The 22,876-nt window shown below is 43.9% G+C and overlaps 1 protein-coding gene across 2 annotated transcripts in view; it reads right to left on the bottom strand.

Moving 5' to 3' along the window:
• The window catches only part of MCOLN2 (mucolipin TRP cation channel 2), an 80,192-nt gene that overhangs the window by 50,645 nt on the left and 6,671 nt on the right, over positions 1 to 22,876 (bottom strand). For both annotated transcript variants that reach the window (XM_008264961.4, XM_008264962.4), the window contains exons 2-4: positions 10,042 to 10,201; positions 4,404 to 4,577; positions 558 to 711 (exon numbers count right to left, since the gene is read on the bottom strand). In XM_008264961.4, the coding sequence (XP_008263183.2) occupies positions 558 to 711; positions 4,404 to 4,577; positions 10,042 to 10,201 (488 nt within the window). The remainder of the gene's footprint in view (positions 1 to 557; positions 712 to 4,403; positions 4,578 to 10,041; positions 10,202 to 22,876) is intronic.

The following is a 22,876-nucleotide window of genomic DNA, read 5'->3' as shown; positions in this document are numbered from 1 at the left end:
CACTTAATCATTGCAACTGTGGTATGTAAGACAGTGAGTGCCTTGTTCACAGAAGCTGTACACAGACACAGCATTTGTTGAAATGATGACAAAAACCCAGAGATTCTAAGTCAAACACTTTGCATTGACATATGCTATGCTTTGAAGTCCTTAATGAGCTGGCACAAAACAATTTTACTTCCTTATTCATGTTTTGCTGAGAGATCTCCTAAAAGAAAATGAGTTCTTAATCACTATTTGCCTTTGCAAACATTATATGTTCTGCATCTCTACACATGTTGCTTCATTTAATATATGCAGGCCCATTTTTCCAAAATGCCCAATTACCCTTTCTTGAGGGACAAAGCTTAAACAAAAAGAACACACCTGTGTATTTATCCCTAAAGCAACAACACTAAGCTACACCAGAAAGACCCACCCATGGGACCCCTGAATCTTGGCAGGCTAAGGTAGGGTGACAGGTTGAGTAGCTCCCTGTGGCCTGCTGCACGTGAGGGAACTTGTGCTCCTAGTGCAGAAGACGGTAAAGGCATGCGATGAAACAGTTGCCACGTTACCTATCTCGACGTCACTGTCAAGGCTCAGTGTGGCGTTGGGCGATAGCACCGTCCCCCTCTTGTAATGCTGCTTACAGACTTTCAGGCCGATCCTATGCTCTTCATTCTCCCCATAATCAAGGGTGGCCAGGGAGATGTTCTTTAGACGATGATACTATTAAAAACATAGCAATGACAATTGCAAACGTGCATCAAAACCTTACACTGTATCCCATAAATACATAACATATACAATAACTACTGTTAATTCAAAGAAAAATAACATAGAAGTTAAGAAATAGATTTTTAAAAACCACAAAGAATATTGCAAACATGCATGACTGCTTGGGCACTGCCCATCTCCAGAGATCTTTCTGGGACACATCACTGAGGACCTAAAGCATCCACACCCCGGCTTGCGTGTGCACAACTTTACTATTTGGCTACCTGCACTGACAAGGCTTTGCTAACCCCCATCTTCATTCATAATGACTTTACTATTGCAGAAACTTTTGTCCAGGAACACAAAAGTTACAAATAACAGTGCTGTTTATTTCAGGAAGATCTGGAAAAAGTCATTTAAATAAATACCAATTTAAAAATTCTGCCTGATGACAACTCCAAGATGCTTTGGAACTGCCCCTTCTCCCCCCACCAGCTTTCAACTTGCTGTGTCAGCCACAACCCTGGACTACTATATCATGATCCTTATCAAATTGTTTTTTAATTTATTTTATTTATCTGGAAGTCAGAGTTATATAGAGAGAGGAAAAACCAGAAAGAGAGAGAGAGACAGAGAGGGATCTGGAGAGAACTTCCATCCACTGATTCACTTCCCAAATGGCTGCAATGGAAGCCAGGAGCCTGGAACTCCATCCCGGCCACCCATGTAGGTGGCAGGGGCCCAAGGTGCATTAGTTGAGAGCTGGATTAGAAGTGGAACAGGTGGGGTCGGTGCCGCAGCTCACCAGGCTAATCCTCCGCCTTGCGGTGCCGGCACACCGGGTTCTAGTCCCGGTCGGGGCACCGGATTCTGTCCCGGTTGCTCCTCTTCCAGGCCAGCTCTCTGCTCTGGCCCAGGAGTTCAGTGGAGGATGGCCCAAGTGCTTGGGCCCTGCACCCCATGGGAGACCAGGAGAAGCACCTGGCTCCTGCCATTGGATCAGCGCGGAGCGCCGGCTGCAGCGCACCAGCTGTGGCGGCCACTGGAGGGTGAACCAACAGCAAAAGGAAGACCTTTCTCTCTGTCTCTCTCTCCTCTCACTATCCACTCTGCCTGTCCAAAAAAAAAAAAAAAAAAAAAAAAAAAAAGGAAGTGGAACTAGGATGAGTGCTCATTTGGAATGCAGTTGTTGCAGGTAGCAGCTTAACCTGCTGTAGCACACGCTGACCCCTGATTTTTTTTTAAGATTGATTTTGATCCTTACCCAGTTCTAACCAAGATTGCCCCATATTGAAGGGCTCCCTCTTCTCCCGAGGAAATACGGAGACCACCCAAGGCAGCACCTGCCTCACTGCTGTAAGCAAAAACTCAGCTTCGCTCATCAGCACATTTTGGGGGGGTATTGTTTTCAGGGACCCAACATTTCAACAATACACATCTCACTTGCTCTCACTTGTCTAGCTCTCCCTTCTAGAATTAGGCTCACGAAGGGCAGGGTTTTATCAGTTCTATTCACTGCTATATTCTGAATGCCTAGACACGGACCTGCTACATATAGGCATGCAAATATTTATTGATGAGTTAATGAAAAAGAAAGAACTGTTTTTCTACTCTAAGTGTTTTCTGCAAATTCACCAATTTGCAAGGCCACCAATCTCTCATACTCACCAAAGTACAGCTACGTTAGATTCCATATTCTTAAAATTCAGCTAGGTTTATTAATGCTAAGACATCAAAATAGCATGGAATCTCAGATGGAGTTTCAACTCTTCATCAAACCTTCTGAGATTATAAATATAGCCTGTCTGCTTGATTTGGGGCAATTTACCAAAAAGAGCAGGTGTGATGGAATATATCAAAAAGATAAATCTCAAAGAAAAATTCAAAATAGGTAAACTGTATTGTGTGGAAATAAATGTAGCTCCAAAAATTGCCATAAACATTTTTCCAGGCTATGCAAAATTTACATTACAGTTACTTTTTTAAAGGGTAGAGGAGAAATTTTTATTCCCCTACATATATTTGTTTTATTTATTATTTTTTAAATTTACTTGAAAGGCAAAGTTACAGAGAAAGGGAGAGAGAGACAGACAGGTATTCCATCCACTAGTTCATTCTCAAAGTGGCCACAATACTGAGGCTGGGTCAATTGAAAGTGAGGAGCCAGGAGCTTATTCTGTGTCTCCCATGTGGGTGCAGGGGACTTTGGATCAGCCTAGCCATTGCAGCCATTTGGGGAGTGAACCAGCAGATGGAAGATATCTCTCTGTCTCTCCTCTCTCTCTGTAACTCTTTCAACTAAATAAATGAATCTTTTCTAAAAAAAAAAAAATAGAGAGAGAGAGAGAGAGAGAGAGAGAGAGATGGACATTTATCTACTATATACAGCACCTGTGCAGAGAAGAGCTCATCATTTCTTACTAAAACAATGTCATCTACTAAATTGAACTTCAACCTTTGAACAATTTTACTTCTGTAGATTTAGTTCTGTGGATTTTTCAGAACAAAAGTAAGTACAGAACCCTTGAAACAATTTTATTTTGGAGTAAGGAAAACAACTGAACAAGATGATAACACAAATTACCTGTGTGCTGACTAGGCAGGGCAGGCTGTGCCACAGCACCAGCCCTAGTTATTTTAATATATGTATAATTTTCAAAATTTTCTTTTTTAACATTTAAAATTTTAAATAATGAATTCATTAATTTTTTTTTTTTTTGATGGGCAGAAGGAGAGACAGGCAGAGCTTCCAGCCACTGGTTCACTCTCCAAATGCCTGCAACAGTTGGGGAGGCCAGGAACAAAGCCAGGAGCCAGGAACTCAGTCTGGTTCTCCCATGTGGATGGCAGGGAACCCAACTACTTGAATCATCATCTCTGCCCCTGAGGGTGAGCATTACCCGGAAACTGGAATTGGGACTGGAGCTGGGACTTAAATCCTGGCACTCCAGTCCCAAGTGCTATCTTAACTGCTGCACCGAATGCCCATCCTATGCATAATGGTTGTTGTTGGTTGAAACAAGAAGGTGAAGTATTAATGCATTTTTTTTTTGACAGGCAGAGTGGACAGTGAGAGAGAGAGACAGAGAGAAAGGTCTTCCTTTGCCATTGGTTCACCTTCCAATGGCCGCCGCGGCCGGTGCACCGCGGCCGGTGCACCGCGCTGATCCGATGCCAGGAGCCAGGTACTTATCCTGGTCTCCCATGGGGTGCAGGGCCCAAGCACTTGGGCCATCCTCCACTGCACTCCCTGGCCACAGCAGAGAGCTGGCCTAGGATGTGCCTAGTGAGCCGCGGCGCCAGCCCGATGACCTATACTTTAAGAATGCATTAATGGGCACTAGGCTCATCCTCCACCTGCAGCGCTGGCACACCAGGTTCTAGTCCCAGTCGGGGCGCTGGATTCTGTCCCGGTTGCCCCTCTTCCAGGCCAGCTCTCTGCTGTGGCCAGGGTGGGCAGTGGAGGATGGCCCAAGTGCTTGGGTCCTAAACCCCATGGGAGACCAGGAAAAGCACCTGGCTCCTGGCTTCGGATCAGCACGGTGCACCGGCCACAGTGCGCCGGCTGCGGTGGCCATTGGAGGGTGAACCAATGGCAAAAGGAAGACCTTTCTCTCTGTCTCTCTCTTTCACTGTCCACTCTGCCTGTCAAAAAATAAATAAAAAAAAAATAAAGTATAGGTCCTCTACAGCAAAATACTTGCCTGATCAATAGCAAAAAAGATGCTTTCATAGGTGTCCTCTTGAGTATATATGCTGTAACTGTAGTCATCTTCATCGACGCCAGAATATCCTTTCAAAAACAAATGCTTAAAAGCAATGGTGTTATCTTCTTTGAAAGCGACCACCAGTTGGTTGCCTAAACCAAAACGAACAAGCTGTAGAAGAAAATTGTATAGGAACATATGAATCTTACTACTTACCAGGGAAGGAAAAGGTCATTCTACTATCACCAACCTTCACTTCGAAACATCAGAAGAACAATCTCAACTCTTGGTTTATACTAATGTCAACTATGTCAAATACAAGTTCCAAAGAACAGCTTCATAAAACTACATCAGCAATTTGAAGTAGCACAAAACTGTGTTGAGTACCAAGGACTGGGCTAAACATTTATAATAATTATTGTTCATTTCATTTCCTAAAACCCTAGGAGGGAGCTATTACACTGTGCTCCACTAGGATAGAGATTTTTTTTCTTTTCTCCCCACTGCTTTATTCTTGGGAAATGAAATAGCGTGCATCACAATGTCAGAGTGAAATATGAATCGCTGATTTTGAACTTACCACTTTATTTGAACTGTAGGCTCATCAACTCAGCTTTAAGAATGAAAGAACATGCTGTTGTAAACTCTGGTTGGAGCCACTGTTTTCTGGCATCAGAAACAAGAAGTCTCTTCCATTCTACCATTCACAGAACAAGCCAACATCTACACATATGGCCCAGTATCAGGGAAGGGCTGGGATCTTCAAAGCACCTCTTAGAGACCGGGGTTCTGCGCACCTGCATCACCTATTAGAGTGCCTGCGTTCAAGTCCTTGCAGGACTTCCAGTCCAGCTTTTTGCTAAAGTCCACCCTGGGAGGCAGCTGGTGATGGTTCAAGAACTGTCACCTATGTTGGATACCAAGATTGAGTTCCAGCCTCCTGGCTTCAGCTTTGCCCAGTCCAGCTATTACAGGTATTGGGTAGTGAAATCAGTGGATGGAAGATCTCTTTCTGTCTCTGTCACTGTATCTCTGCCTTACAAATAAAATAAAATTAATAATTTATAAAAGCAGCTCTAAGGGGGACGAATCTTGGGGAAAAAACTGGGAAGTCTCTTTCCTGCTCTGACAAACCAAACACTTCCCACAGAGCAAGAGTAAGGGATGAGATCTTGCCCGAACAACTTTACTTTTTAAAAGGAGTTGACAGCAAAATGCATTCTAGTCTGACTAATTAGGTCTTAAGATTTGCCGAGAGAACCACATGTGACAAAAAAAAAAAAATCATCATTTAGTGCAATGTGACATCGTAGATTTAAGACCTCACTAAAATCAACATAGGAGAAAATATTCTGTAGCAGGTAAAAAGAAGATACTGCTCTAATATGTATACAGAACATGGGAGGGAAAGACTAAAACAAGCAAAAGACTGCAGACACCTCCTCGAGATGGTAAACTACTGTAGAATGCAGAGAAGGAATATTTTTAAAAGTTTCCTTCTCATCAACTGAGATAAAATGCCACTCATCTCTCATTAGACTTGAGAGCAGAGCACTAAGGAGAGAAAAAAGAGGAGCGAAAAGTGGGATGGGAGGAGATCTGATGGGAGGAGAGGTATTAAAAAAATCTTCTTTAATTAGCTGTTACCCAAGTAGCATGGAAACAGAAGTCTAAGCCCTCCCAATTTTATTAGGGGAGACAGGGTATGTCTGCACCAGAACAGAAATTACTGGTTCCCAGAAATACTTTCTTATTACTAATGAAGCTGGAGATATGCACAGCCAGGATCACGAAGGAAAACCATGCACTGGGTGCTCAGGCAAGCAGGTAGGGGAGATGGGATAGCAAATGGCACCTGCCAAGAGAGGCGGGGGGGAGAGAGAGAGAGAGAGTACCTTGGGACCTGAGGGGTGAAACAGGGCATGGGGGTGAATCACTGGGTTGGTCCATGTGGCTAGGATTTGGGTAGGAAAGAGTAGATGACAAACTGCTGGAATGATGAGTAGAAGGAGACTTCGGAAATCCAGGCATTCCAGGATAAAGAGACAAAGTTTTCTTGTGTGCCAAGGTGGGTTCTGCAGAAGTTTCTGACCAGCGGAGTAAAGCTATCATATGAAAAAGTCATCTGGTATTAGCACTGAATGGACTGGTAGGTATGTGGATGAGAAAGGCAGACGTAACATGAAGACCAGAAGCAGCCTAGTTAACACATCTAGACTGCAAAGTCTGCACACAGGACCTAGATGTAGACTAAAAACTACAAATAGAGTGCGACCTCCAGAGCCAGGCTGGTTGGACTCAAGGTCACTTCTTAAGTAAACAGCTTCCAACCAATGCTTCATGCTTTTTTAACCCAGCTTCTTCATACATAAAATGGAGATAATGACGGAATCTACTTCACCGGGTTACAGCAAGGAGGAAATGGATTAATTTGCATAAACACTTCCTGAGCCTGGTGCGTGGCAAACACTAGGCTAAGGACCAGCTGTTGGCAGCCCTGGAAATGTCCATAGCTGTATTTCAACAGAATGCCCAGCAAAGGAGACACTTCTGATGGATTCTTAACTCAGCAATGAGATAAGCATCTGTGTTAGGCAGAAGGTAATGAGTGTGGAAAAGCACAAATGGATGTAGTTTTGAAGGAAAAATCAATTGAGTTTAGCAGCTCCCAGGTAAAAGGAGGTAAAGTCAAAGACAACAATTGGCTTTTTTGCCCAGGGAAGCTAGAATTATAGTTAGATTCATTGATCAAAAAGCTGAAATAGGAGCTGGTTTAGCAATAGAAGAAACTTGGAAACAAAATTAAACAAATGGCAAAAATGGGTCTTACTCTCATCTTTTCTCCCAAGTAACAGTAACAATGCACCCATTTTACAGGTTGACGAAATTCAAATTTCAGAATCAAGATGGAAAAAGCTAATAAGCATACACATTTACAGTGACCCTGATTCTTGTGAAGTAATTTGCTTTGCCTCAGCTTCATGAGCTGGGATGCAACGGAAAGGCCTCTTCCCAAATGCAGAATAAAGTTTCGTCCCTGAAACTGGCGGTCTCAGCAGTTACCTGGGCCCAGGCACATTCCTCCCCACCCCCACCTTCTGCCAATCAGGTAAACTGCTCCCGGATGCAACCCAGACCCATTAGGCCCACCTGGGGAGCCATCCTGTCTACATGACCTTCAAGCTGATTGGATAGGCATATGGGCGCCAGTGTCCGTTCTGCCCTATGGTCAGCGTTCCCCAGAATTGGTTACACCCCTCTTCCCTGCCCTTTATAATGTACGTGCTTGTGAATAAACACGGACATGTTCACGGAAACCTGTCCCCAGTGTGTTTGTGGAGGGAAAAGGCAGCGCTGCCTTCCTCATCCCCAACAGTGCAGCTTGGCGGGACTAAGCAGTATCTGGCGCCCGAACAGGGACCTGAACACGCAAGGTATCCAATGAACAAGGTCCTCCTCGGACAAGGTGAGGAGGGATCACCCGTTGGCTGGGCCCCCGATATCCACCTCCTGCCCCACTAGGTGAAGGGAAATCTCCCATTTGTCTCAATATAGAGACCCCTGCAGCACCGGCTTCTGGGCCTCTCTGCTAGGAGAGGAAATCCCGTCCCTTGTAGAGACTTCTCCTGTGACCAGCCCCAAAGACTTCCGTCTGCTGTGGCCACAAACCCTCCATGTGGAAAGGGAATGCGGCAACATGAAACTATACGAAGGTTTTTTTATTTTTGTTTTTGTTTGTTTAAGATTTATTTGTTGATTTAAAAGACAGAGTTATAGAGAGAGGAACAGAGACTTAGAGACTCAGAGAGAGAGAAAGAGAGAGATCTTCTATCCACTGGTTCACTCCCCAAATGGCCACAATGGCCAGCACTGGGCCAGGCCAAAGCCAGGAGCCAGGAGCTTCTCCTGGGTCTCCCACGTGGCTGCAGGGACCCAAGTGCTTGGACCATCTTCTGCTGCTTTCCCAGGCACATTAGCAGGGAGCTGGATTGGAAGTGGAGCAGCCAGGACTGGAACCGGTGCCCACATGGGGTGCTGCAACTGCAGATGGTGGCTTAGCTGCTATGCTACATACCAGCACAGAGGGTGGGTTTTTTTATACTTATTTTATGTTTCAGAAATAACATCTTTATATAATTTCACATTGATAACTGAGTAATTTTTGACAATGCAGCCAAATATCCTAACAGCACTGTTTTTATTTTAAGGTTTATTATTTACTTATTTTCATCTTATTTTAAAGGGAGAAAGAGACAGAGATATCAATCTTCTATTCACTGGTTCACTCTCCAAGTGCCCACAACAGCCAAGGTTGGGCCAGGACGAAGCCTGAAGCCCAGAACTCAGTCTGGGTCTCCCACATGGGTAGCAGAGACTCAAGTTTTGAACTACCATGTGCCGCCTCCTAGACTGTGCATTAGCAGGAAGCTGGATTGGAAGTGAGGGAGCCAAGACTCGAACCAGGCAGTCTGATATAGGATGCAGATGTGCTAAGTAGAGGCTGAACTGCTACACCAAACACCAACCCCAATACTGTTTTTGAAAGAGCATATGTTTCAAATGGCGTTATCTACAGAGAAACCTCCTGAAGACTGGTTCAGTACCACAGCCCTGAAAACTAGGGGACACCTCGGACAGCTGCTTTCATGTTGTGACAAAGTGCTCACCAACAGGAACTTACACAGAAAATCCAAACGTAGCTTTTGCACACTCCTGCTAGCACCTAGCACATCGCTAGTAATAAAATGAAAATAGCATTCTGTAAATTGGCAGACAAAAAAAAAAGCAGATATCAAAAGTATCTTTGAATAAAAGTGAGAGGTTTAAAGAACACAAATCATTTTGGAGTGGCATCCTTAGGAGGCCCATGGACCTCATTCAGACATACAAGGGTACTTCAGAAAGTTCAAAGACAAGTGGAATTAAAAATATGAGTTTATTTTGGTGTAAAAAAATTTGAAATTCATAAATAGTTTTTATAATACTCATTTTTCATGCATTATGAAAAAATGTTTGAATCATTTTTTCAACAAAATAAATTTAGCCTTTTAATTCCATTTTTCCATGAGCTGTTTGAAGTGCTCCTGCAGAAAACTCAGTCATTAGAGATCAAGAAGTCAGCGCTGTGGCATAGCAGGTAATGCAGCGCCAGCATCCCATATGAGCTGCAGTTCAAGACCCAGCTGCTCCACTTCCAATTCACCTCCCTGCTGAGGCACCTAGGAAAGCAGCAGAAGGTGGCCCAACTGCTTGGGCCCCTGCACCCATGTGGGAGACCAGGAAGAAGCTCCTGGCTCTCAGCTTCAGATCAGCCCGGCTCTGGCTGTTGTAGCCATTTAGGGAGCGAACCAGCGGATGGAAGACCTCCACCTTTCTGTAACTCTGCCTTTCAACTAAATAAATCTTTTTTAAAAAAGACAGAGAGATCGGCATTTATCTACTATATGCAGCACCTGTGCAGAGAAGAGCTCATCATTTCTTACTAAAACAATGTCATCTACTAAATTGAACGTCAGCCCCCAAACAATTTTACAGTTCTGTGGGCTTTTCAGAATAAAAGTAAGTACAGAACCCATGAAAACAATTTTATCTTGGAGTAAGGAAGAGAGCTGAACAAGATGATAACACAAATTACCTGTGTGGTGACCATGACTATCTTCAAAAGCTGCAAGCCCAGTTTCCACGGAATCTGGTGTCTGGCTCGGTATTTTTCACAAGGGTTCATGAAATAAAACTTCAAGTCTTCCCTCAGGCATTCTTCTTTCACCTCAGAATCAAGATGCGCCATTGCATTTCTGCCATAGAAGATGAATTTAAAAGACCTTTTAAATAAAACCCAGAACAGCCTGAATAACACTTCCCAGTAACATGCTTCCTTCCCCCGGCCATACAAGCTCTCTCTTCAACCAGGAACCAACTTCTCTTAAAAAATCTGAAATTTAGGGGCAGCATTGTGGCACAGAGGGTAAAGCTGCCACCTGCAATGCCAGCATCCCATCTGGGCACCGGATCCAGTCCCAGCTGCTCCACCTCCAATGGCCTAAGAAAGCAGCAAAAAATGCTCCTGACACCCATGTGGGAGACCCAGAGGAAGCGCCCGGAAATGGATGAAGACAACAAAACAACACATCGAAACTTATGGGATACAGCAAAAGCAATGTTACAAGGGGAGTTTATAGTAAATGGTGCCTAAATCAAGAAATTGGAAAGGGGCCGGCGCCGCGGCTCACTAGGCTAATCCTCCGCCTAGCGGCGCCGGCACACCGGGTTCTAGTCCCGGTCGGGGCGCTGGATTCTGTCCCGGTTGCCCCTCTTCCAGGCCAGCTCTCTGCTATGGCCAGGGAGTGCAGTGGAGGATGGCCCAGGTGCTTGGGCCCTGCACCCCACGGGAGACCAGGAAAAGCACCTGGCTCCTGGCTCCTGCCATCGGATCAGCGCGGTGCGCCGGCCGCAGCGCGCCGGCCGCGGCGGCCATTGAAGGGTGAACCAACGGCAAAGGAAGACCTTTCTCTCTGTTTCTCTCTCTCACTGTCCACTCTGCCTGTCAAAAAAAAAAAAAAAAAAAAAAAAAAAAAAAAAGAAATTGGAAAGGTACCAAATAAATGAGCTATCAATGCATCTCAAGGACCTAGAAAAATAACAACAAACCAAACCCCAAATTAGTCAGAGGAAAGAAAGAAAATTAAAGAAATAAACAACATTGAAACCAAAAAAAAAAAAAAGAAGAAAAAACCCACAAGCAATCAGTGAAATGAAGAGTTGGTTTTTTGAAAAAATCAACAAAATTGATACACAACTGGCACAATTAACCAAAAAAAGTAGGAAAAGACCTAAATCAGTAAAATCAGAGATGAAAAAGGAAATGTAACCTTAGATACCACAGAAATAAGAAGAATCATCAGGAATTACTACAAAGAGCTGTATGTCAACAGGTGAGAAAACCTAGAAGAAACGATAGATTCCTGGACACATACAATCTACCAAAATTGAGTCATGAAGACATAGAACGCCTTCTTCTCCAGGCGTTCATCCTAGGGTGTGAGTGCTCTCACTAAAACACGAGGGAAACACAGTGAGCAGCAAGTAGTTCATGGGAACCAAGCACATGGACAATCCAAATAACAGAGTCTACTCCAAGAATAACTGTGCTCACCATATTAAAGACAAACAGCTTGGGCAAAAATATCTATAAGAAAAATTTTGAAATAAAAATATTTTGAAAATTAAAAAAAAGAAATTACCCAGTGAGCCTCAACCTCCAAAGAACAAAAACTTTAAAAATATGTTTGCCATGTGCAGGCACCCAGCAATTGTTGGGGTCGCTCTCCACCCAGTTGGTGTGGGCACCCACGGCAGTGCAAGAGCAACTGACAGAGGGAGTCTCCACCTCACCAGCTGAACCCACCTGGCAATGGGAGGGGAGGGAGAGCCATCCCCACGAAAGGGAAGTGCCGCCTGTGAACTCTCCTGTGCACCCAGCTCAACTGTGAAGTGAGCAGGGCTGCGGCTGGTGGGGGTGGTGCGTGCCTGTGATCCAGAGATCTTACCAGAGAGCAAAACCCACGTATCCCACTGGCATCAAGTCTGGTTGGGAGGGCAGGACTCGGTCCAGAAGGCTGGAACATACATGGACAGTGGCCCTGGGAGCACCTCAGTCCCCTGCAGTCAGGACAGGCTAGCAGGGCAGAGTGGCTCCACTTGGACTCCTTGACCCTGAGAGCCCTGGGTGCTGGGACTGAGAGAACAGTGATTGCAGGAGAAGAGACCAAATGTAGCTGGGATCTGGGCAATCACAGAGTGCTGTGGCGCACTCTCAGAGCTCCTTGGTTGCCTAGAGCTGCTCACAGCAGAGATGGTTCAACATTCAAAAATCGGTAAATGTTATAAACCACATTAACAAGCTGAAGAACAAAAACCATATGATTATTTCAATAGATGCAGAGAAAGTGTTTGATAAAATTCAACACTTGTTTACAATGAAAACCTAAAGCAAATTGGGTATAGAAGGAACATTCCTCAACATAATCAAAGCAATTTATAACAAGCCCACAGCCAGCATCCTATTGAGTGGGGAAAAATTGGAGCCATTCCCATTAAGATTCAGAACCAAACAAGGATGCCCACTCTCACCACTGCTATTCAATATAGTTCTGGAAGTTTTAGCCAGAGCCATCATGTAGGTCATTTTTTGCCACAGTGTCTTCAAACAACTTATTTTGAAAAGGGGGCTGAAATGAACTCCTGGAGCAAAGACAGTCTTTTCAACAAATGGTTCTGGGAAAACTAGATCTCCACAGGCAGAAGTATGAAACAAGAACCCTACTGTATACCTGACACAAAAATCCACTCAAAATGGATCAGAGACCTAAATCTATGACTTATCAAATTACTAGAGAACATTGGGAAAATCCTACAAGATATTGGCATAAGCAAAGAGTTCTTAGAAAAGATCCCAGAAGCATAGGCAATCAAAATCAAAATTAACAAGTGGGATTACATCAAAATGAGAAGCTTCTCCACTGCAAAAGAAACAATCAGCAAAGTGAAGAGGCAATTGACAGAATGGGAGAAAATATTTGCAAACTATGCACCTGACAAAGGATTAACTTCCAGAATCCATAAAGAGCTCCAGAAACTCAACAACAACAAAGCAAATAATCCAATTAAGAAATGAGCAAAAGACCTTAACAGTTATTTTTCAAGAAAAAACTCAAATGGCCAACAGACACATGAAAAAATGCTCAGGATCATTAGCCATCAGGGAAATGCAAATCAAAACTGCAATGAGGTTTCACCTCACCCCATTTAGAATGGCTTTCATACAGAAATCAACAAACAACAAATGCTGGCAAGGATGTAGGGAGAAAGCAACCTTAATCCACTGTTAGCGAGAACGTAGGGGCCAGCACTGTGGCGCAGTAGGTTAACGCCCTGGCATGAAGCACTGGCATCCCATATGGGCACCGGTTCTAGTCCCGACTACTCCTCTTCCAATCTAGCTCTCTGCTATGGCCTGGGAAAGCAGTAGAAGATGGCCCATGTCCTTGGGCCCTGCACCCCCGTAGGACACCAAGAGGAAGCTCTTGGCTCCTGGCTTTGGATTGGCACAGCTCTGGCTGTTGTGGCCATCTGGGGAATGAACCAGTGGATAGACCTTTCTCTCTCTGCCTCTCCTTCTCTCTCTGTGTAGCCCTTTCAAGTAAAATAAATAAACCCTTAAAGAGAGAGAGAGAGAGAGAGAGAGAGAGAGAGAGAGAATGTAAACTGGTATAGCCACTGTCGAAGACAGTATGGAGCTATCTCAGAAAGATGAATATAGACCTGCCATATGACCCAGCCATCCCACTCCTGGGAATTTATCCAAAGGAAATGAAATCAGCATATGAAAGAATTATCTATACCCTCATGTTCATTTCAGCTCAATTTACAATAGCTAAGATTTGGAATCAACCCAGATATCCATCAACTGAAGAATGGATAAAGAAATTATGGTGTATATATACACTATGGAATACTATACAGTGGCCAAAAAAAAAAAAAAAGTGAAATTCGTCATTTGCAACAAAATGGATGCAACTGGAAATCATTATACTTAGTGAAATAAGCCAGTCGCAAAAAGACAAATACCATATGGTTTCTGACCTGTGGTAAAATGTAATCTATAGGAGTGAAACTGACACTTTGAGATGCTGTGATTTTGAATAGCCCTTGCCTTGACTGTCAGGTAATAATGTTTTTCTTGTTTTTATGTTTGTCTGTTTTGTTCTTTACTTCTTTTTTTTCTTCATACTAGTTGGTGAATTCTCTACTTTTTATAGGGTTAATCTTATGAGTATAAGAAAGAACTGAAAGTTGATCTCTGTGAAAAATAAGAATGGGAAAGGAAGAGGGAGGAGGAAGAAAGGCAGGAGTATGGGTGGGAGGGAAGTGGGAGGAGGAAGCATTATGTTCCCAAATTTGTATATATTAAATGCATGAAGTTGTATCCCTTAAACAAAATAAATTTAAAAATTAAAAAACAAATGTTTGCCCTGTGCCTGCTCTGGTCACTTCTTCATGGACCTTATCAACTTAATGAGCACTTCCTCGACTGAGTGAGCACAATGTTGGGTGCTTGAGACACAAAGCTGAGTGGTTACCCTGAATTTCAGTGCCCAGTGTCCAACAGGAAAGACAAACTTGTGACAGGGTAATTATATATCCCAGTGAACGCTGTACCATGAGTGCATAAAAAAGCACTACAGATGCACAGTCCTGACTCTCAGAGGAGAGGTTCAGAGAGCGAATGGGAAAACCCATCACACTCATAGCACACAGCGAGGTAAGTGCTACAGGGGCACTTAACGGGGTGTCCAGGCATTTCCAAGAAGATGGTATCTTAGCCATCCCTAAGAGCAGCACCTTCAACCATGAACTCTCAGACCCCTGAGAACACACCTGTAAGAAACCCTTGTGGACACGTGTGAGCAACACAGAATTTAGAGTGGGCCCCTACGACTGTAGCAGATCAGTGTTGCTGAGGGATTCATCCTCATTACCCACAATATACTTTGTGTTTAATAAGATGAAAAGAGCACATGGAAACTGTGTCTTTTATTCTTGACTCCTGAGCAAAAGGCCATGGAGCCTCCTCCCTGCCACTCTCCCACTGTGAGAAATGCTTAAGTGAAAGACGAGACTGTTTTCTCAAAAACAGGAGTGCAAAACACAGGGTCTTCTGTGCACCACGCTCTGCTGGAGACATCCTCCTGCCTTCCAAGACTCAGTCCACGGGAAGGGAGAGAGGTGAGTAGGTAAAAGAATACTCTGATGTGTTGTGCTATAGTTGAATCAGGTATTGGGTGCCCTGGGAAGAGAGAAGGGGTGCCTGATGCAGCCCATTTGCTTTAAGAAGCTTCAAAATTTTTTTTCTGGCTGCTGGTTACTTCAACTGCATGGCCACTAAGTATTTAGGAAACAACAACTGTGGTACAGTGGGTGAAGCCACCACTAAGGTCACCCACATCCTGTTGGTTTAAGTCCCAGCTACTCTGATTTGTTTTCATGCTATTGCACCTGAGAGACAGCAGATAATGGCCCAAGGACTTGGGTACCTATCACCCATGTTGGAGATCTGATGGAGTTCCTGGCTCCTAGCTTCAGTCTGGCCCAGCCTTGCCTGTTGCAGCCATTTGGGGAATCAATCAGCAGATGTATGATCTATCACTTCTATATCTCACTCTGTTTGTCACTTCACCTTTTAAATAAATTAATTTTTATAAAAAACTGATGTTAACATTACTCTAAGAAACTATATTAGGATGGACTGACATCATGGCATAATGGGTTAAGCTACCACCTGAGACATCAGCATCCCATATGAACACCGGTTCAAGTCCTGGTTCCTCCACTTCTGATCCAATTCCCTGATGCTGAGCCTTGAAAAACAGCAAAGAATGGCCTGAGTACTTGGACCCCCGCCACCTACATGGGGGACCTGGATAGAGTTCCAGGCTCCTAGCTTTGGCCTGGCCCAGCGCCGCCCATTGCAGTCATTTGTGGAATGAACCAGCAGATGGAATATCTCTCTGTAATTCTGCCTTTCAAATAAATAAAATAAATCCTTTTAAAAAGAAACTCTAATATTAAGGCTCAGGCAAAAAAAAAAAAAAAAGAAAGAAAAGAAAAAGGTATCAATAATAGCAAATAATGAGAGTACTTCAAAAAGTTCATCAAATAATGGAATTAAAACATAAGTCTATTTTGAGGACAACAAAGTTTGAAACCAATGCATAGATTTGTCATAATACACATTTTCACAAACTTCTTGTAGCTCCTTGTATTTTAAAAATAACCAAAAAATTAATCAAAAGTAGCAAATAATGACTGTCAGGATCACTCCTGGTGACCTTATTTACACTACTCTGTTCTTCCAGAATTGTTTCATTTAAGTAGTCATAGAGCAGTTGCAACATTTCTAGCAAGGTTAGGGACAAGACGAAAAATGAAAAGACTCACATTAAAAACTTGTCAAGAGTACGTGAGCCAATCAGCAAAATATAAGAGAGCACAAGCTGAATGTGATCAGCTCATGAAAGACTGCTAGAGAGAAAAACAGCTGATTTGAGTAATACAGGCACAGGATGAGATAGCTCTGTGTGTGTGTGTGTGTGTGTGTGTGTGTGTTTTAAATATGTCTAACTAGTTTTAAAGTAACATCTAAATTTAGGAGGAAATATTATTTTGGTTCAAAAAGTCTGGTTTCTGAAGGAAAATGTAAGGGTATAAGATTTTCATACTTTTCCAGGGGCTTTTTCTTGCCCCTCTCTTCCCAGTTTGTAGGTGTGCCCCAGTTGCCTGGTAGATGGAAGGGTATTAAGCAGAGAGACACACACACCTTACTGCTATCAGAGAAGTGAAACGGTGAGGGAGGAAAGCACTGTTGTGTTCTTAGAACTCTATCTATATTAATTTTTTAAGAAGTGAAATGGTGCCAAAATAATGGTGCAAAATGAAGTGACAGAATAATCAAAGACCAAAAGAGACAGGATAGCATCTCAGGGCTGAAATCTTCCCTGATCTGGCACACACATATCCAGCACCCTCTGGCGCTCAGCGCTGGGTTGGGTACTGGGCACAGGGGGCTTGGAAGTTGCAATCACCACATCATAAGTGAGAATTAGCATTACCCCTCACAAAATCAGCAGACAGGAGAAATACTGCAACTTCCATACAAATGATGGAAATCACCAGCAGGCTAAGAAGACAGAGGGCTACTAAGCTGAGGCAGCACAAGTCAGGGAAGTGAAAGACCACACCATTAAACCAGTTACAGACAGATGCCAGTGAAGGTCTCAACCCCACTGAACCATCCAGCGCAGGGCAGTTATGCATGAACTGAGAGCAATCATGACTAAGAAGATTATGTTCCACTCACCTACAGGAAACGCACAGAACAGATCTTCATAAGCTTCATAAATGACACCATCAAGTACCAAAATGTCCAAGGAGAAGTCACAGCATGCATACACAGCAAAGCAAGACCTGGCCTAGGATGGACACTTACTCAGACTGGGGGCTAAATACAAGCTCAAGGGGGCTGGAATGAAGAAGTAAACAGACACAGACAAGAAGCCCAAGGCTGGTACCGTGTTGAGAAGACAAGAGGAAAGCACACCAAAGCCATCGTTGGTCACTGAGAAAACCCATTGCTTCCCCAGGTAATCAGGATGGTGTGATGTAGGCTAAATTTAAGGCTATCAGATGACCCACAGCAACTTTATCTTTATCAAAGCCATAACTAAAAGAGTCTGCAGAAGCCTGGAGTCTTGAAAAAACAAGGTACTAGTGATTATTAACCTTATTGGAGTCATAAACCCCTATGAGAACAAGATGAAGGCTCTCGACCTTTGCCCCAGAAAAATGCACACACCAGTTTCTGTGATGTCAGAAAAAGGCCAGTCAATCCAAGCTGCAATTGTCTGTAACTTTCATGATCCACACTCCACCTGACAAGGGGCCTGAGAGCTGTTTCCTACTGCAGGGGTCTCTAAGATAAGGTGTGTGCACACAGGGATGTGCGTGTGTGAGACAAAGGGGACTTAGGGCTTCTACTTGCATTAACCTAGAAAGAAATTAAGAGTGCTCGAGATTTAATACATGGATGTTTACCTATCACACCTAAGGTGCCTTCACCTGGTCAGAAAGTCAGCTGCCTGTGTTTCACATAGGTATGTATGGCCTCCTTGGGAAAGAGTGCAGGCCCTCAAAAGTAGGGGGTTGTGGTGATGTGCCTGCTGGTTTCCAGCACATTCTCACCATTTCTGGGACCATCTAAGTGATTTTTAGAGCACACGAAGGTACTTCAAAAAGTTCATGGGAGGAGCAGGCATTTAGCTCAGCAGTTAAGATGCCCACATCCCATACTGGAGAACATAGGTTCAATTCCAGGCTCTACCTCCTAATTCCAGCATTCCTGCTAATGTAGACCGTGGGAGGCAGTGGTGATGGCTCAAGTGACTGTATTCCTTTTTTTTTTTTTTAAAGATTTATTTATTTATTTGAAAGTCAGAGTTACACAGAGAGGAGAGGCAGAGAGAGAGAGAGGTCTTCCATCCGCTGGTTCACTCCCCAGATGGCCGCAACAGCCAGAGCTGCGCCAATCTGAAGCCAGGAGCCAGGAGCTTCTTCTGGGTCTCTCATGGGAGTGCAGGGGCCCAAGCACTTGAGCCATCTTCTACTGCTTTCCCAGGCCATAGCAGAGAGCTGGATCAGAAGAGGAGCAGCTGGGTCTCGAACCGGCATCCATATGGGATACCAGCACTTCAGGCCAGGGCATTAACCTGCTGTGCCACAGCACTGGCCCCTCAAGTGACTGTATTCCTGCCACCTACATGGGAGACCTGAAATGCACTCCCAGCTCCTAGTTTCAGCCCTAGCCCCAATCCTAGTTTTATGGGCATTTGGGGGACAGAACCAGCAAATAGGAGCTCCCTCTCTTTATCTTTCTGTCTCGGGCTCCTCCCAAACAACAACCAAAATTTTTTTTAAGTTCATAGAAAATGAGATTAAAATATAAATTTATTTTGGTATGAAAAATTTAAAATTCATGCATAGTTTTTTCATAATATGCAATTTCTGTGAACTTTTTGAAGACCGCCACAATTGGGTTTCAAACTTTCGTGAAACCAAATAAATATTTCAATCCATTTCTCACAAACCATTGGAAGTATCCACAAGTGTTATCCAGTTTTAGTGAAAATAACCCTCATAAAATGGGCAAAGGACATTAAAATGCCTGAAAAAAATGGATTCACTACAAAGCTAATGTAAGCACAAATTAACATTATGAAAATGGGAGCTCTAACACTCTAAATTTTGTTGGCCATGAGTTTGAAGAAAAGCATATCTGAGTGGAAAATAACACATATATCAAGAAAACTACTTAAAATACTGGTTAACCTACTGCTGCTAAGTGAGAAACATGGCAGCTCTATCAGTAATCCTTGTACCCCAAGATATGAGCTAATGATATGTGCAGTCATAACTAATGGGAAGGAGGAAGTCTCTTCATTTGACAATTCATTTTACCACAGTCCTTCGAATGTTTATTTTTACTAATTTGACAATATACACACTGTCTGTACATATTAGTAAGTATCCATTCAGAGATGGTGAGTGCTTTTTTTAATGATGAGGACCAGTTACCAAATATATTTGGGATAACTTTTGCAATGTTTCAGAGTCCTAACACACCTCAGATGTGGTTGTTTTTTGTTACCCCAACTGGTACTGTGACCTCCTCAGCTTTGAAGAAATCGATATCTGTTGCCCTGGCTCCAACAAATAATCAGAAAATAACCTAGGTAGGCATTCCTTTTCCTACTGGGCCTATTTAGGTATCAGGTGTTAATGAAATGACACCCACACAGAGTGGTTTTTTGAAGTTCACAACTATTTCTTTTTTTAAAACAAAAAAGATTTATTTATTTATTTATTTGAAAGTCAGGGTTACACAGAGAGAGAGAGAGGTCATTCATCTGCTGGTTCACTCCCCAAATGGCTGCAATGGCCAGGGCTGGGCCAGGCCAAAGCTAGGATCCTGAAATGCCATCCAGGTCTCCCACGTGGGTGCAGGGGCACAAACACTTGGACCATCTTCCGATGCTTTCTCAGGTGCATTAGCAGGGAGCTGGATTAGAAGTGGAGCAGCTGGGACTCAAACCAATGCCCATTTGGGATGCCAGCACTGCAGAGGGTGGTTTAACCTGCTGCGCCAAGGGTTGGTTCCTCACAACAGTCAAAGCAGATGGGGCACGGGAGGCAGGGTACACCACTTCCCGATCCCATTCTTTATCCTGTCTCCTCATCACAGTGAACCGTACCCCTGCTCCCAGGCTCTGAAACCAGGAACCCACATCTGCTTAGCTCTGCTTGCTGTGCTCCCACCTAACTCCCCATCATCTTCCCCCTCAAAGCAAATTGAATCACGTACACAATTTTAAATGAACTATAATGAACCTTACACTTGATCTCTGCTCCTTTGAGGAAACCACTTTTGCTTTTCTTTAATTTACTTCATTATTTCTAAATAATACTTATGCTACTTTTTTTGTCTTTTAGATATTATCAATTTCCATTCTCCCTTGGAAATTTTGGGTTTAGCTCTCATGTCTGCCCCTTTCTCACAAATGGGTATATTTCACCTCCCCATTGATTTTACAATATATTTTAATAAAAAATTTAGACAAATTAACATCCTGATTTTACCAAGTGATTATATAAGAACTCGAACCAGTTGAGCCATTGATACACTATAAGGTTATATTCTTTCATATAAAATATTTTTTTCTGGAGTTAATCCCCTTCTCTTTCATTTTCTTAGTTTTCTACTTACCAATTATGACTCTCACTAAATTCTGGCTGAATCCAAGAGCTCCTTTAAGTACAAACTAACCCGGTACCCTGGCAGCTCCTCTCTTCTCCCGAGAATTCAGTTCCAGAGCCCTCACCTCCTGCTCCAACATCCACTGGGGCTTTCCCACTCCTATTGAAGGCCATGGCTTTGGGAACTGCCTTCACCTCTTCCATAAATTGGATTCCTCAGTTCCTGGATCTTCCTCTTTCTTTATGATTAATTTTGTAGCAAGTATCCTTCAATTGCTTCCTGTGAAAAGAAGTCTTAAAAGTGTATTTTGAGACCTCTTGTGACAGACACTGCCAGTTACCTGCCCAGTATTTATTCTTTCCTTCTTCCTGACTCTGTTGTTTAGGATTAGGGGCACACAAGAGCTTGGAGCCATGATTTCCGAACCTGGATCCACACCGCATCTCCTGGGAAGCCCAAGTTCCACCATAGGTGATCTGGCCCAATTGGTGTAGGTGCAAGCCAAGTATCAGGATATTTTTTAATTCACCAGGAGATTTTAATGTGCAACCAAAATTGCAAATCTCCACCATGAAGCTTGCCTGTATCTTCATTTCACAAATGAGACAGAGTAATCTGAATTTGCAATTTGCCCCCTACTGTAAGATTTGTCCAGTGCTCCTTCTTGCTCCCTGATTAATATTTTTAAAGGAGTAATGGCTTGTAAAATGATCAGAAATAAGGAAAATGTTATGTTAAAATATATTTACACTTCAAACATAATTTTTCTAACTAAAAAGTGGGGCGGGGGGCAGCCTTGTGGTGCAGTGGGCTAAGCCTCGGCCTGTGAAACCGACATCCAAGATCCCAGCACTGCTGTGAGTCCCAGCTGCTCTGCTTCTGATCCAGCTCCCTGATAATGTACCTGGGAAAGCAGCAGAAGATGGCCCAAGTGCTTAGGCCCCTCCTTGCCAGCCATGTGGGAGGTCCAGATGGAATTCTGGGATCCTGGCTTCAGCCTGGCCTAGTCCCAGTTGTTGCAAACATTTGTAGAGTGAACCAATGGATGGAAAGTCTCTCTGTGTCTCTCATCCTCTTTGTCACTCTGCCTTTCAAATAAATACATAAATAAACAAACAAACCTTTAAAAACATCAGTAGCAGGGCATGCATTTGGCATAGCAATTAAGATGCCACTTGAGACACCAGCATGTTGTGTCAGAGTGCCTGGGTTCAAGTCCCACCTCTGCTTCTAATTCCATTCCTGCTAACGGGCACCCTCAGAAGCAGCAGGTGATGGCTCAAGAACTTGGATCCCTGCTACTCACATGGGAGATCCATGTTGAATTCCAGGCTCCTGGCTTTCCCAGGCACAGCCATTGAGGGTATTTGGGTAGTGAATCTGCAGATGGGAGCTCTCTGTCTCTTCAATAAGCAAAAATGTAAACAAAAAATGCCAAAGCTTGGGCTGCAATCCCTAGCCCACTCAGCGTTCTCCACCTGAGCTGCACAATAGGTCACATGGCCTGCAGCTCTAGACGTGGATTAAATTGGTGGGAGGTGTGAACAGGGCAGCTGCATTTGATAAGCTTCCTGGGTGATTCTAACGTGCAGCCACGTGTGGGAACCACTGGCCATAAAATCATGCATTTGTTTCTCCCTTTCTTCAGCTCTCACACCCAACTTACCAAGTCTTCCTTCAAAATACATTATGGGTGGCCCTGGGCTGTGTCCACTGCAGCTTCCCTGGCCCAGGCACTGTCCTCTCTCACCTACCACCTGCAACGGCCTCCCCAGTCTCCACAGAGCAGCCAGAGAGGCCATTTTAAATGCATTAACCAGCTATCACTTCCCTGCTCAAAACACAGTAGGGGCTGCCCCTGCTCTCAGGGTGAAATCCAGTCCTCCTACCATGTCTGACCACTGTCCAGGGACTCCTGCCCACTCCTCCCACAAGCCCACTTCCCCCTCCTCGCTACACCACGCCAGCAGCCCTGGCCCTGCAACCCCTCCTGCAGCCATTCACCTTGCAGCTTCAACTGCCCTGCCACTGCTTACAGCCAAATGTCGCCTTGTTGGAGGACTCCTTAGCCACCCCATCAAATGTGCCTCCTGCCTCCCCCTGC

The sequence above is a fragment of the Oryctolagus cuniculus genome, chromosome 7, assembly GCF_964237555.1.
Source record: "Oryctolagus cuniculus chromosome 7, mOryCun1.1, whole genome shotgun sequence".
NCBI classification, from domain to species: Eukaryota; Metazoa; Chordata; class Mammalia; order Lagomorpha; family Leporidae; genus Oryctolagus; species Oryctolagus cuniculus.
This window is presented reverse-complemented; position numbering and strand designations above follow the sequence as displayed.